This window comes from Lemur catta, chromosome X, assembly GCF_020740605.2.
Source record: "Lemur catta isolate mLemCat1 chromosome X, mLemCat1.pri, whole genome shotgun sequence".
NCBI classification, from domain to species: domain Eukaryota; kingdom Metazoa; phylum Chordata; class Mammalia; order Primates; family Lemuridae; genus Lemur; species Lemur catta.
Genome location: NC_059155.1, coordinates 21,432,668 through 21,447,489, shown reverse-complemented (window position 1 = coordinate 21,447,489; position 14,822 = coordinate 21,432,668). Strand labels below are relative to the sequence as shown.

The following is a 14,822-nucleotide window of genomic DNA, read 5'->3' as shown; positions in this document are numbered from 1 at the left end:
GGTATCTACAAAAGTATAGTAAATACTCTAAAGCAACTGACAGCAGCTGACTCACTTTGACTATTTATGTTTCAAGATACAAGGAGATGTGATATAAACATATAAAACCTACTGGGAAATTTTGCCATGCTGTCATCAGAAATACAGCTCCAGTCTTCTGCTATAAAAATTGACAAAAAAAAGAATATAAAAGCCTATATAATTTCTGAAAGATAATCTTGTAAAAAACAACACTCAAAAATCAGAATTAAACATTTTATTTTTGCCATAAGAAGCTCTATGAACTAATATCAGGCGATGGTTAATGAAAAGTAGAACTTAAAAATCATGATGGAGAAGATTGTACAAGTATGAACACTACAGTATTGGGGGAAATGAACAAAGTTTCATATGACGGACAGAGGGCAGAAAGCCAATGCTATTGCATTAGCACTTAATTCTTTAGAATATACATGCCTTGACAATACAAAATACCTTGAACAATGTTTCCCATTTGTTTTACCTTTTTGGTACAATGGGGAAAAAATGTGGCATCATTCCTTCATAGTGGTTGTTTATGGGGGATCATTACTACCAAGATCATAATAATCATTTAGAGTATATTTTAAAGTTAGTCTTGCAAAATTGCTATGGCATTTTAAAATCTTTGCTTAGTTTGAATGTTTTCATTTTTGTCATTTCTTTAAAAAAATTACCATTTCAAATAGTTCCTATCCAGAATATTTGCAGGTAATTTAGCATAGGAGCAAATTTGAAGCCAACTTGAAAGAAAGAAGGAAGTTCAATGGCCAGAAAACTAAGTATAAAATAGAAAAAAACCCATGGTAAATATTAAACAGCATCTTGCTACAGATTCCTAATCCAATAAATACCAGGAGTGAAGAGTTTTCACCCCAAAGGAGTATTTCACATGAACTCTAAACTTTGGATATGGAAACTTCTAGAAAAACTGAAGACCCTGAGACACATGCAAGTAAGAGTCTTCTGGCAAAAATACAATTTATTTTTCCAGTTTTCCTCCTCCCAAAAAACTCCAGAAGATACCTTTAATAGGCACAGAGTTTAAATTTCATATTCAGAATGTACAGAGCACAGCAGCAGCAAATAATTATATCCATATTATTCAGAACGGATAGTTTTCCATTATAGAATTCCTGGTTTGTCATAATAGGCTTGTAGAAAACACCAAGTTTTATTATGACAAACTAATTTATCTAGCAGTTGAATCTGAAATGTCTGGAAGCTCTGCTGGCATCAATTTCATTCACATTGGTAGAATTGTATCTAACTAGTGAAATAACATTAATGAAACTCATATTTCCACTGAGAACATTTCAGAGTGTACCCTATAGTCAAAGAGTAATTTCATCAATATCTACACAGAAGAGAAACAGATATGGTGATTCCAGAGATCACAGTCTTAAGTTATAAGGTAATTTCAAATTTCCCAAGGGTTAGTTTACAAAATGGTTTAAAGGTCTAGACTTAGAGAAAACAGACAAATGCACATCACTCTGCCCCTTGGTACGCAAAGGATATTATTTTTCTTTCTCCTTGTATTATTGCATATACTGATGCCTGATACCCTCAGCTACCAACTTAAGAAACACTGAAACCATTATCTTCAAATCTAGCTTACCATCAGAAGAATGATGTATACATGAGAAATTATGATTAAAGCTTTAAGTTCAAGGTCAAGAAATAGACTATTTTTAAAAGTACATAGTTAAGGAGAAAGAAAACATCTATGCTGAACTAAGAAATAAGCAAGGTTACTAATGACTAATAACTGCACAACAATCTTTTCCAATATCTATTAAATTTTTTCCTCTGCTAAAAAAATTCATTTACAGAAGTTCAACAAGTTAATTCTGTTACAAATGCTAGGCTATACATTTGTTCCAACCTGCTTCCTTTTAGTACTAGCACTTCAATAAGTTTTAACTTTATTTTCTAAATGTTTAAATATTTATCATTTTAAAAGGAAGAAAGGTGATACTGTTGTCAAGATAAATGGGAACTGACAAGCCTATGTAACATTCCAGATGTAGTTTGTGATTGCTATGATATCGCGGCAATTTGAAGATGGAATAAAACTTATTTTAGAAGGGGTAAAAACCTAAAAGATCTTGTTGAAAGGAAAATACTAGATCACTGATTCAACTATTTCAAATAAAGACTTCCTATTGGAGAGTCTAAGTAATATGAACATTTAAAAATATATGCCAGTAGCCTCCCACCTAAAATATGTAAAGGTCTCACCTATGAATTCTATCATTTACAAAGATTTACATATAATTAAAGATTAATTTGGTGGCCTTTAGATTCAAAATTGGAAAAAAATTTTTGGGAATAATTTTAACCATAACAGGCAAAAAGGAAATCTCCATTTGATTCCATCCTTTATCACATAAGAATACAGAATTAAAAATAAGTGCAGCAGAACTTTTCATCTGTCTGCATTAGAGATTTGTTTTTCCATTAGTTTTTTGCCCACAGAGACCACTGCAAAGGTATACAGTGGACTAGCCACCAAAGTCTTTTAGACTATGGCAATATAAGCAAGGATTAATTCTAATTAGCTAAATGTAATTCATTCTTCAGATGAGAGACTTGTCTGCATGGCTATTTTCATGAAAGGAGGGTGGCGGGAGGTTGTTATCCATTTGGACTAGCAGAATACACAACCAAGTGGAGACTTATTCTGAAATTTTCCAGAACAGCTTTAGAAGTTCTTGTTTACTTTTTACGCCATATACAAGACACAATACACATTTATAGTCTCAATGTTAAAAAAATTGAGAATTCAGCAGTAAAGTGCTAACACGGAAGGGGAAAGTATGCTAATAACTCCAGTTATTTTCAAAGAACATTCAGACTGCTTCAAATTCTATTCAGAAAACTATCTCTCCAATCTTATTTTTGTTTGCCTCTTAAATGAGCTGGAAGCTAACTATATAAACAAATACTTGGGGGGGATTTCTCAATCTCTACTCAAACTTTCAGAAAAATTTGCTTCTAAATATTATCAACAAATAATCCCACTAGACTACCTTCAGATGATGTGGCAGATCAAATTTTGCTTGCACCTTGTTTTATAGGTCTTCTGAAACCCCTGTCCCTTAATCCAAACCAAAACTTTCTGGTATTTCAAAGGAGTTTAGTAAGATTCTGGTATTATAAATTCAAACTCAGTACTGCCATCTGTTACATTCTGTTTAAAAATCGAATCATTTTCCTGCTGAATAAAAATATCTTCCCAGGTCATTGGCTTGTTCTGAGGAGTAGATGTGGTGGTCCCTACTGGAGGTTCTTTTCCAGCATCAACCTTATACCCAATACCATCATCCTTCATTACAGGCATAGTGCTTGACCTATCAGAAAGATATGCATATTGTCTGATCTGTAAAGACCTGCATGGATGTAAACGATAAAGCTTCGAGTCCCCAGAAGGATCTTGACTATGAACTGACTTTATATGTGAAGACATAAACTGATAGTTGATGAAAGATTTGCCACAAGCCAAACACTGATACCTTCGCTCCCCTGTGTGATGAATTTCATGCTTTGTGCGATATTCTGCAAGAGGAAATACCTTCTCACAGTAACGACACGGATACTTCTTCTCCCAAGAATGAATGTTAAAATGTCTCCGCAAGCTTGTCAGACAGACATATGACCTTTTGCATACAATACAGATATAATAGACCCTTCCATCTACTATTAACTCATAGTGATCATCATGTTTTACTTTCATACGTTTGTTTGCCGTCTCACTGCCAGATGTTTTTGGTGTCTCATTTTCATGTCTGGCTTCCCCTTCATCAGGGTCATCTTTGACAGGGATCACTATGTCATAAGTATCTTCACCGATATTTGCATAAACCTTGCAACCAGTTGACAAGCCTTCAATTTCAGTAGCTGTATCTAAAGTAATGATCTTCTGACCCTCCATCATATGTTTTGATCCTAAGCCTGGATCATTAGTGTTTCTAGTAATTATATCTGAAATTTTTAAAGAATTGGAAAGTGGTTCTTGCACAAGTGTAGGAATCTGCATCTTCTGTATTAATGATCCATCAAAACTGGTATTTTGGGAGGTATCAGCCTGTGGGACCAAAGATGTATTACTGACTGCCGAGTCTGGACTGGAGCTAATAGTGTCATCATCATCATCTATAATTTCCTCCTCCTCCTCTTCATTGGCCTTGTTTCCTGTTAAAATAGCACTGTTTGGTGTCTGCTGATTCTGCACAAGTAAATTGATTGAAGATGACATATGATTTGGAGGTGAAGAACTGACATTTGGTGGTGTAGTAAGTGGTGTCTGATTTAACAAAATAATGTTAGGAGTCAGATGTGTTGGAGCCGAAGATACCAGCAATTTTTCACTTCCTTGTGTTTGGCTCAGAGTTGCCTGATTCACAGGAGTAGGAAGTTTCTGAGTAGGTGTGATATTTGTTAAAGGGGGAGAGTTATTGCTAGTGCAAGGTGCAACATCTGAAATCTCAACAGGGCCTGGGTTAGGCTGGACCTGTGTCACTGCATTGTTACTCGGCAAAGTCTCCTTTGCAGGCAGAATCTCAGAGCAGAAAATGACATCATCATCATCATCATCATCTGAGTCGGTAACAATGATCTTTTTCATCTCATAATCTTCAGCAGATAATGAAAAAGACTCTGTTATAATAGGCATTATAGTAGCCCCATTATCTTGGGCTTCATCTTTTGATTTTTGTATTAAAAGGTTCTTGTCACTAGAATCAGGAGGTAAGGTTTCAGCATTACCATCCTGAGCTGTACCTGAGATGCTTTTAACTTGTGACAATGGGACACCAAGCTCTGCTATAAATTTCACTCCTAATAACTGCCCTGATTTAATTAACTCATCAAGCAAATCTGATCTAACACGAACAATTTTAGAACTATAGATATAATTGAGAATTTCTGCAAAGATCTCTGCTCTTATAAAGCTCAGTTCAACAACTTGCCCGGCAACTGAGAAGAGTTGATGGAAGTAGGTACTAGAAGCTGAAAGAATATTCTTGTGGGCCCGAAATTTTCGGTCTTCCACAATGACAGTAACATCACAGAAGAGTCCATGTCCGCGTTGCTCATTCAAGGAGTTCAGCAGACTGCCAGAGTACTGAATGTCTGTAGCAGAAATCAATTTTCTACTCTCCATGCCTATAAGAGAAAGGGAGGACGAAATGAGAGAGGATTAGAGAGGAAAAACAAAAGTACTTTATCATTCAGAATTTAAGCCACAGCATAATTAGTTTATTCAAGTTTTAACCAAAGTTTGCTGTAACTTTTTGGCTTTTTTAGTAATTGTTCATGCAGGCTGGCTTTGGGACTATTTATCAGATCTCATGACTTCCTCCTGAGAGAGTCAAGCAGGTTTTAAATTGTTATATAGATTTGAACAGTAATCTCCAGTCACCTTCCTTTGAATCTCAGATACCTGCATCTCGACTAAGTGATTATTTTAAAGACTGGAAGTAATTTTCTTAGTCCCAATTTTGGGTTTTCTCAAGAAGAGGCATGAGTTGATTTTTAACTGTCTTAAAATTGTTTTAAAGAAAACCTTCATCATGAGTGCATAGAAATTATTTTATCCATAAATGAATGATTTAAATGTTAGAAAAGCTTGGTGTGCACAATACTCATCTGAAATACATACTAAATTTTAATATTTAAGAACAGATACAAAAGTTACTCCCTGTAACCAATGACATTTATAAACACTGACAATTATTATCTCTCATCAGCCCATTATTTTTCTGTTCTTAAATTGAAGTGCTTCATCTTGATAAACTATTAAACATCTTTCTTACCCTTGCTCTCTTCATCCCCTTGTCCCTTTTCCTCACCTCCCTACCTTTACAATTTCCAGAGGTGAAATGTTAAATAGAGTGCCAAGTGAAGTCAACAGACGCTATCACGAAAAAGTAAGACAAAAGGAAAGTTTACCATCTCTTAATGCTTATTTGCATGAAAACAGGAAACATTTCATTTTGTTTGTAAAGAATTATGTGCATTGTATGAGAACTTTCTTCACACCAAATGAGTTAGTGAAAATGAAAACATCAACTTATTGAAACAAAGTAGACATTACTCTACAAAGGGGGGAATGTTAGTAAATTGCATTGCTATGTAGCACCCCAAAATATCTTTTTGCACTTCACAGAAGATATTCCAGTAACAATGATCCCAGAGTTGTAAAAAAAAAAAACACCAGCATATTAAATATAAATACGGATATTATATATTAACAATTTTTAGTTGATAATTATCTTTAGTAAAGAAATATTATTAATATTCTCCCTTTAAAGTTACCAAAAGAGTATCACCGTCCCAGTACTTAAGTTATATAGACGTGGAAAGCAGTACGCCTCAAATACCTTTTACATTTTTCAAAATTATAGCTTAAGAACAAAAAGTAAGCAAAAAGTCTAAAAATCAAGGATTTAAAACATTATCTGTTAGAAGGTGTTGCAATGTTAACAGTACCAAGGAATTCCAGGTTACCATAAAGGCATTCATTAGCAAGGGTGACCTTTGGACAGCATGCCAAACCCAGGGCTTCCGAAATATGGGGATTTCGACAGAAGTCACTTTCACGTGGAAAGAGAGGTTTTCTGAATACGGTAACACAATTTTTGTGGTTTGCACATGGGTTTCTCCAATGTGGGAATGCGTCAAATGTACGTGTCCAGGTGACGCTGGGACTTGGTTTCGTTTTGTTTAGGTGTCCCCCTCCTCCCAGTCAAGGTGGGCCCAGAGACAGCAAAGTCGATGTGAACCCACCCCCGAGATTTACGATTTCACTATGGCAAAGTCATTCCACATTATTGTGAGATAAATCCTGGACCGAGGGCAGGTTCGGAAGGGCTGCTGAAGGTGGAAAAGAGATAAAAGCCATCCGCGAGGGAGTGAAACAAACCGACACGCGGCTCCCTGCAGCAGCTGAACCTCATCTCCCTTCCTCCACCTCCCTCTTCCCCATTTGCACCCTGCCAGCTGCAACCAAGGTTTTTAACCCCAATTCACGCGAAAAGCCAGCTTCCTGCAAATACAGACGGAGGTACAAACAGCAGTGTGAGGCGGGAGGAATAAGGGGTGCCAGGGAAAGTAGAAGGTGGCCAACGGTAGGGTGGGGTGTTGTGGGGGGATGAGGCGAAGCAGGCGGCATTGTTATGCCCCGGGAAGGGGACGGGAGGGGAGGATGGGCCTGGCAGAAAAGCTCTAAATCAAAGTAGGGGCTAGGAGGGGAAAAAGAGGCACAAAAAGGCAGGCAGAGGGGCAAGGGAAAAGGGGTCTAGGTGGCGGGCTCCCCACGCCCCGGGGCCTACCCAGGGCACCCGCAGCCCCTCGGCCTCTGACGGCGAAGGGGACCGCGCCGCGGCCCTCCCGGTCCGTCCCCTCCTTCACTCCCGGGCCCACACAAAGAAAGAGCCGGAGGAGCGGAGCCTGCGACTCCGCCGCTTCCTGGTTCAAGTGAGGCGAATGCAAACGCAGGCGCGGCCCAGGGACAGAGGAGGCAGGCGCGCTCCTTCGCCCCCTCCCGGATTGGGGCCGGGTCCTCACCTGCTTCCCGGCGCCGCCGCTGCGTCTCCTCCTCGGGCCGCGCGCAAGGGTGGAAGTCCCTCAACAAGAAAAAGCTGCACTCCCCGGCGATTCTGCCCCTTCTTTAAACGTCGCTCCAGTCTTGGCCGACGTCGACGCGGCTGCCGCCACCGCTGCTACCGCTGCCCCAGGCCGCCGACAGAGGGCACAGCGCGGGGGCGCAGCGCCGAAGTCAAAGGCGCCCTCCTCTTCCGAGCGCAGTCCGGGTCGGTCCGGAAGGGCCCGAGCTCGAGGGTCCGCTTCGGCGCCCTACTCTGCCTTCGGCTCTTTCCGCAAGGGGGCGGGGGAAGACTGGGAAGCTCTGAGTGTTCGGCTCTTTCCGGAGGGTGAAAGGGTGGGAAAAAGGGAAGGGAAAGATCCGGTAATGCAGTCACAAGCAGCTGGAGTTGAAAGGAAGCAAGTCACTTTCATCTAAATTCAGTGTAAGCCTCCAGGGCATACAAACTTTTAGAGACTAGACGGGTTTCATTTCTTTTGCAGGTTTGAATCTGCTCTATCAGCCTGTTTGTTAGATGATAAATCCTCTTCAAATATCTGAATACATATAATCAAATAAAATGTATTAGCTCTTTATGATAATTCAAGTTCTAGGATAACAACAACCACATTATACTAACTACTTTTATGAAAGACATCTACTGTTTGGACAACTACTATCTTCTTAATTGAATGGTGCAGTACTATGTTAATTGCCTCATTTCAACTAACGTTTACCTGTTTGATCTGTAGCAAACCCTATGTTAGGCTCTGCGGGATACAAAAATGAATAAGCCAAAGGTCTCTACTTTTTTAGGGAGCTCATTAGATAGATGCACAAACGTGGACAAAATTATTTGTACAACGTGTAGAAGCACTGAGAAGAGAATAGCAAACTGAGTGTTGTCATTTGAGCTGTATCTTGAAAGATGAATATTATAATAGTAACACTAGCATTGTTAATTTTTTATTATTTGCATAGTATTTCATCCTCAGAGAGCTTTAGTATCTGACACACAGTAGGCTTTCAGTAATTGTTTAATGACTGAATAAATAAGTTGTGAGTTACATAATTTTTAAAAATCCTCTGCTAATGCCCAACTGAGTACCATGATGAATGAAGCAATAGAATGGGTGTTTGGAGAGCAAAATACTTCCCTTTAGGTTGGTTGTCACTCATACTCAACTAAGGAACCAATTCACTACCTTCGTTTTCTTTTTTAAAGATATGTATAGGATAACATTTCATCAGTTTCCAAAAACTTAAATTTGTGCCTATTTACCTTTCAATTGGAATTCCTGTGCTTCTTTCCTACAAAAATCTTGCTGCAAATGCCCATCAGGGTATTACAGAGTGAAAACAAATCTAACAAGATCTAATTTTCTTCAACAGGAAATCAGACATGGGTGTCATCATCTATCAATTCCTAATCTATTCTACGTTTTCCTCAGTAAAGTAAAGCCACATAGTAAAACATCAAAGTGGTGTAATACGGCAATATTTTCACACAGAAATGTAAAATTCCTTAAGCTCTCCTCCAAGATTTTGTATCGTGGGAAAACAAACTATGTGGAAATTATTGCATTATTGGTTTTTGATTAGGACTTAAAATTATGAAATTTTCATTGCTTAATATTTTTTTTTTTTTTTTGAGACAGAGTGTCACTTTGTTGCCCGGGCTAGAGTGAGTGCCGTGGCATCAGCCTAGCTCACAGCAACCTCAGACTCCTGGGCTTAAGGGATCCTACTGCCTCAGCCTCCCTAGTAGCTGGGACTACAGGCATGAGCCACCATGCCCGGCTAATTTTTTTGTATATATATTTTTAGTTGGCCAGATAATTTCTTTCTATTTTTAGTAGAGACGGAGTCTCACTCTTGCTCAGGCTGGTCTCGAACTCCTGACCTCGAGCGATCCACCCGCCTCGGCCTCCCAGAGCTAGGATTACAGGCGTGAGCCACCGCGCCCGGCCTTCATTGCTTAATATAAAGATATTTCATGGCAAATAGCAGTGCACTGCTGTGAAAGAAACTAAGGTGGATTTGTATTTTCCTGGTAACTGAGAACTTAACAAAACTAGTTAGCAGATTAATGACCATTTTTCTGAGTTATCCTCCCCCAAAATTTAGTAGCAAAAAAACCCTTAGTAAATAAATTATATCTTGGAATGTAGGATCTAGTTATCTTTCAGTAGCTTAGTTGCCTAAAACTAAAATGAGACATATATTTGAAATACAGACCACAGTGGCAGCAGATGCCACTCTTGATATCATATTTGTTGGTCACTTCAGTAAATTGGAAAACACAATACAACTTCTTTTGCACCAGCATTAACGTCACCAAGGCTGCCAACAGAATTGCCTTGCCTTTGTCCCTTTCCTGAAAGGGCTGTAGAAGTGTGGGGTTCCAACTGAGGAATGATGAAAACCTCTTAATTCAAAGCACAGGAAACCTTCTCTTCCCTTCTGGCTATGTCCCTCACCTCCCAACTCTGCCCAAACTAAAGTTAAAAATCTACCTATAATTAAAGGGGATCTAATGATCAGGAAAGGAATTTTATTTGTAGGAAAGTAAAGCACGCCAAGAAACTTGAGTGTCTGCAATAATTGTCTTTGTGACAGGATCATTGGAAAGTTTCATTAATTTTCTATTTCTCAATGAGTTATTTCACCTTTTGCTTTTTATCTGAAGGCTTAACCCTACTTCAAACAATCCAGTAGATTTTAAAGAGAAGAACCTATATCAAATGGATTTGAAGGTATCGTTTTCCACTCTAGAAAGGTTTTGATTGGCTGAAAATGGAATCAATTAGGTTTTATAGCCACATTGTCAGTGTTTGCTTGCCTTGTTTGAATTTGATTATGAATTCCACAAGGGCAGTAACTGTCCTCTCCTGTGTTAAAATGCCAACAATCTTGTGGGTGCTTAATATACATTAATTGATGGCGATAAAAGAGTGACATTCATTCCATCCTAGAGCCCTTCTTCTGAGTTATTCTTAGGGTCACAGATTTGGTAAGGTCCTACACAAGAAGAAACCCCAATAAGATAGAGTGGGAAAAACAAAGTTTTGAGGAGCAGATGTGAATGGGTTGGAATTTTGGTACTGCCACTTAGCTCTGTGATCTTGAGCCTGATTCTTCATCTGTAAAGGAGGGTTATAATACCTTCCCACAGAGTTGTTTTGAGGATAAAATGAATTAACTATGTATAGTGTCAAACTGCTTGCAGTTTAGGAAATATGCCGTGCTGTTTACTGCTTCCAAGTCTGTTCCTGGAACCCTGAATGTGGAATGATCATTCCCTTCATATCCACACCTCACCTAACCTGTTGTCTGGCAAGTGTCTGGTCTTCCATAAAGACCCAACTCAAGCATTAACTTATTTGTGAAGCATACCTTGGTCCAACCAATGATAGATAGGTATGGTTAATTAATTTTGAATGAATGAGGGTCTGGAACCCCATAAGTGCCAAATATAAATTAGCTTTCTCATCACTATCCCCTTTTCTGTTTAATACCAACAAATCTTTCTTTATGTGACCTGTTTAATACTGCTGATTGCCCTTTTCTTCTTAAAACCTTCAAAGTCAATTGGATAGGGATATATTTAATATAACTCTTCTACTGGGAAAGTAGAATTGTATAATTGCTAACAATAATACAATTTACAAAAAAAAAAGCAACAGGAAGTTTATTCCAAACATGAAAAAACATGATAGAATATATTACCCATGAGTTGTTTGTGAAAAATTACTGGGCAATATGAAGTCAAATAAAATAAGAAATGAGTCCAAATAAAGAATTAAGAATAGATTTTGCAGTGATCCAATCTATTTATATGGACAACTAAGACCAAACAACAGCTTATGACTATGTGACAGAATGAAACTTATAAACCCTGACACAATAAAACTCCATTCATTTGTTCAATACATACTAAATACATATAATTTAGTACTTACTCTGTGCTAAGCGATGTTCTAGGTGCTGTGGATGTAGTCATCAAGTTGAAGTCCCAGTGTTTATGAACCTTACATTCTAATGGAAGAGACATACAATAAACATATGTGTATATATAATCTAAATATATAATACAATATCAGATAGTAATAACTGCTACAAAGAAAAATAGAATAAAGGGATAGAGTATGATGAGGGTGCTATTATAGATAGTATGGTCAGGGACAGCCTCTCTGAAAAGATGATGTATGAGCAAAGAATAGAATGAACTAAGGGAAAGGGCCATGCAAATATCTGGAAAAGAACATTTTAGGCAGTGGAGCATTATCAATGCCCTTCAACTAAAGACCACCAGAAACATACTCATAGTTGACAAGTTGCATTTATTACTCTTTGCAGGGAGGGAGAATGCAAACCATAGAGAACTATGATGTGTCTTAGCAAGAGGATGTTGGAAAGAACCTATTGTAGCATTTGGGCGATTCAGAGGAGGGTTTAAGGAAGCAGGAGTTTGCTCTAGCTCAGATGCTCTCAGAAAGCAGGGGCAAGTGTGTGATTGTGCATCTCAATAAGTCTTATTTATAAAGAGGGCAGACTAGCGTGAGAATAAAGCTGTACTGTAACTGGCAACGTAGCAGTCACCTATCTTGGCCAAGAGACAGTGTGTTTGGTGCTTTCTGGGTAGCACAGTGACCTTGTTTTTGTGCTTAGACAAAATTATGAAGCGGCCTTGTTTTGTCTCACTTGGTCAGTCTCCTAAGTAACCTTGTCTTAGGTTGATGTTCTGTGAGTTTATGTCCAACAAGAGAACATGCCTGTGAGTGTTATGCCAGTTTCTGCTTATCAGGGACTGCCCCAACTTCCCTTTCTCAAACAACAAGTGAAAAGCCTTAGAATATAAGGAACAAATTTTAGAAGTGGTGGGAGAGGAGGAAAGTACAACAGTAGCTATCACCTCATCTTTAATAGAAAGTAGTCATTTAATATTGTGATATTATTGTACATAACATACTTATACTAAAACATTTTTTATTCTTTATCTGAAATTCAATGTAAGTGGGCCTACGGTATATTTTCTTTTTGATAAATCTGATGACACTGGAATAAACACTGTCAGTTGTGTAGGAAACACTTTGCATACTTTATCCCTTTTCTTTCCATCTCATTTAGAGTTTTCTTTTAATTCAAATAGACTCAGAAAAGATATGTAAATCTATTCGAGCCATTCCTATTTATTATATATGTACATATATACACACATAACTATGTATATACTATATACACATACATATATACACACATAAGACACAGTAAGCACCCAATATTATAGAATATGTAATACACGCACGGAAAGCACCCGAAATACGAACAGAATTGACTGTGTTGTTGATACGCTCACTCAGCGGAATGTTTCCTTGGTGCGTCGTTCTTCCCTTCAGTTATTTCAAGTACGAGGCTGAGAAAGACGTGGTCCCCAGTCTGATTTGGACCTGGCAAGCTTCACGCGGAACCAAAGGATGAGCGAAATTGGTTGTGGTAGCGGCTTCTTTACACTAATACCTACATCCCTTCCCCTCGGCTGGAGGCCGCGTAGACCTCGGGAAGGGTTTTGTCAACGTACTAGGAGCGGTTTCCATGGTTTCCCTTGCTTCAGCGGTTGCACGGGCGACGCGGGGCGGGTTCTATGAGCCGGCAACTGGGCTCTTCCGAGGCTCATGAGAGCGTCCCCATTTTTCGAAGCTGCAGTAGCTGCAGTGCCCTGTTCTGCAGTACCGAGAGGGAGGCCTCGGGCTCTGAGGGGAAGTGTTGCAGTCCGTCGAAGTCCAGGAGCCCCAAGCCCAGCAAAGCCGCCCGCTCCCCGCTGGGCTGCAGCTCTCTCGGGCGCTCTTGCTCTCGGTGTGGGGAACGGAATGGCCTCGGCCAAGGATCCCAGAAGCAGCCCTGCCGCTCCCGCCTGCGGGCCCATTCTTAAGAGCGGCCCTCGGCGCCGCGGGGCACCCCCTTGCTTCTGCCTCCTCGTCCGCCTACTGCGGCAACTGCTCGCGCCCCTACGGGAGCGACAGGCCGGAGCCTAGCCTCCTGCACAGGGAGAGGGAGGCCAGCCTGTGGCAGAGGTGAGTGAGACCACCGCGCCTCCACCCTGAGGAGCCCACTTGCCTTCAGAGAGCGCTTCATCTTTCATCCCGCTTCTGACCATTCGCATTTTGCTTTTTCTACCTTCCTTGTGCCCATTTTCATCCTTTTCTTCAATCTAGCTCTGGCAGCCCTTTTCTTCCCTTAAATTCTCACTCATTCTTGGGCCCCTTCCTAGAGTGTCCCGGTCTCCCTCCACTCTTTTCCACCTCTAGTCTTGGAGCGGACATGGCCAAGGGTTGCAGACCTACATCTAGCATTTCTTTTTTGCTTTTATTCTCCACTAGACTGAGCTCGTGGAAAGAAGGAATCCTATTTTATTCATTACAGAATTCTCAACACGTGGCACGTAGCAGACACTCAACCGTTGTGTGTGTGGAAAGAATGAACAGATTGGTTTGAGACCATAACAGGATATGTAAGTGGAAATTCCTTGTAGGGAGTTGGAAAGGGTTGAGATTAAGGGGTTAAATTGGAAAAAAGAAAAACCTTCCTCTGAGACAAGATAATTGGATGAATGTAGAAAAGTGATGTGCTAAACTGCAGTTGAAGCTACCTTAAGAAAGGTCTTGACAGATGGTTTCAATCTTGATCTTGAAGAATGAGAGGAGGAAAACCAATCAGTTTTCCTCTAATGAGTGTGAATATTGGAGTAGAAAATAGATGGTTTCAGAAGGAGAAGTAAAATAGTTATAATTATTGCTGTGTCAGTATTCATATCTAGTGTTTATCGAGTGTGTCAGGTACCATACTAAGTGCTTTACATGCACTATGGTCAAAAAATGAGATATTTTAAAACATTACAGGTACTGAGGGGTAGGTTGAAATTCCAACAATTGGGAGATGTCTTGATGATTCTTTTTCTTATAGCATTGGGAGGTAATAAAGCAGTGAAGAGGACAGCCTCTGGATTCAGACTGCCCGAATTTGAAGCCCTGATCTGCCACCTAATACCTGTGTGACCTTGGGCAAGTTACTTAACCTCTCCAAGCTTCATTTCTTCACCTGTAAAAAGGAAATTAAAATAGTACTGATGTCTTTTAGGGTTGTTATAATGATTTAGTGTCTTGAACGTAATAAATATTTCATAAGTGTTGGCTATTAGGGTTTTATGCCTGAAAGC

At 39.5% G+C, this 14,822-nt stretch overlaps 1 protein-coding gene and 1 long non-coding RNA gene across 2 annotated transcripts; one reads left to right on the top strand and one right to left on the bottom strand.

Moving 5' to 3' along the window:
- Positions 1–241: 241 nt before the first annotated feature.
- Positions 242–7,809, bottom strand: ZBTB33 (zinc finger and BTB domain containing 33). The gene is made up of 2 exons (XM_045538754.1): positions 7,591–7,809; positions 242–5,187 (listed from the first exon to the last, which is right to left on the bottom strand). The coding sequence occupies exon 2, from the start codon at positions 5,183–5,185 to the stop codon at positions 3,161–3,163; it is 2,025 nt and encodes a 674-aa protein (XP_045394710.1). The 5' UTR covers positions 5,186–5,187; positions 7,591–7,809; the 3' UTR covers positions 242–3,160.
- Positions 7,044–14,587, top strand: LOC123628795. Its single transcript, XR_006731756.1, has 3 exons — positions 7,044–7,087; positions 14,030–14,117; positions 14,570–14,587. It is a non-coding gene; the product is annotated as an uncharacterized LOC123628795 (long non-coding RNA).
- The last annotated feature ends 235 nt before the right edge of the window (positions 14,588–14,822 follow it).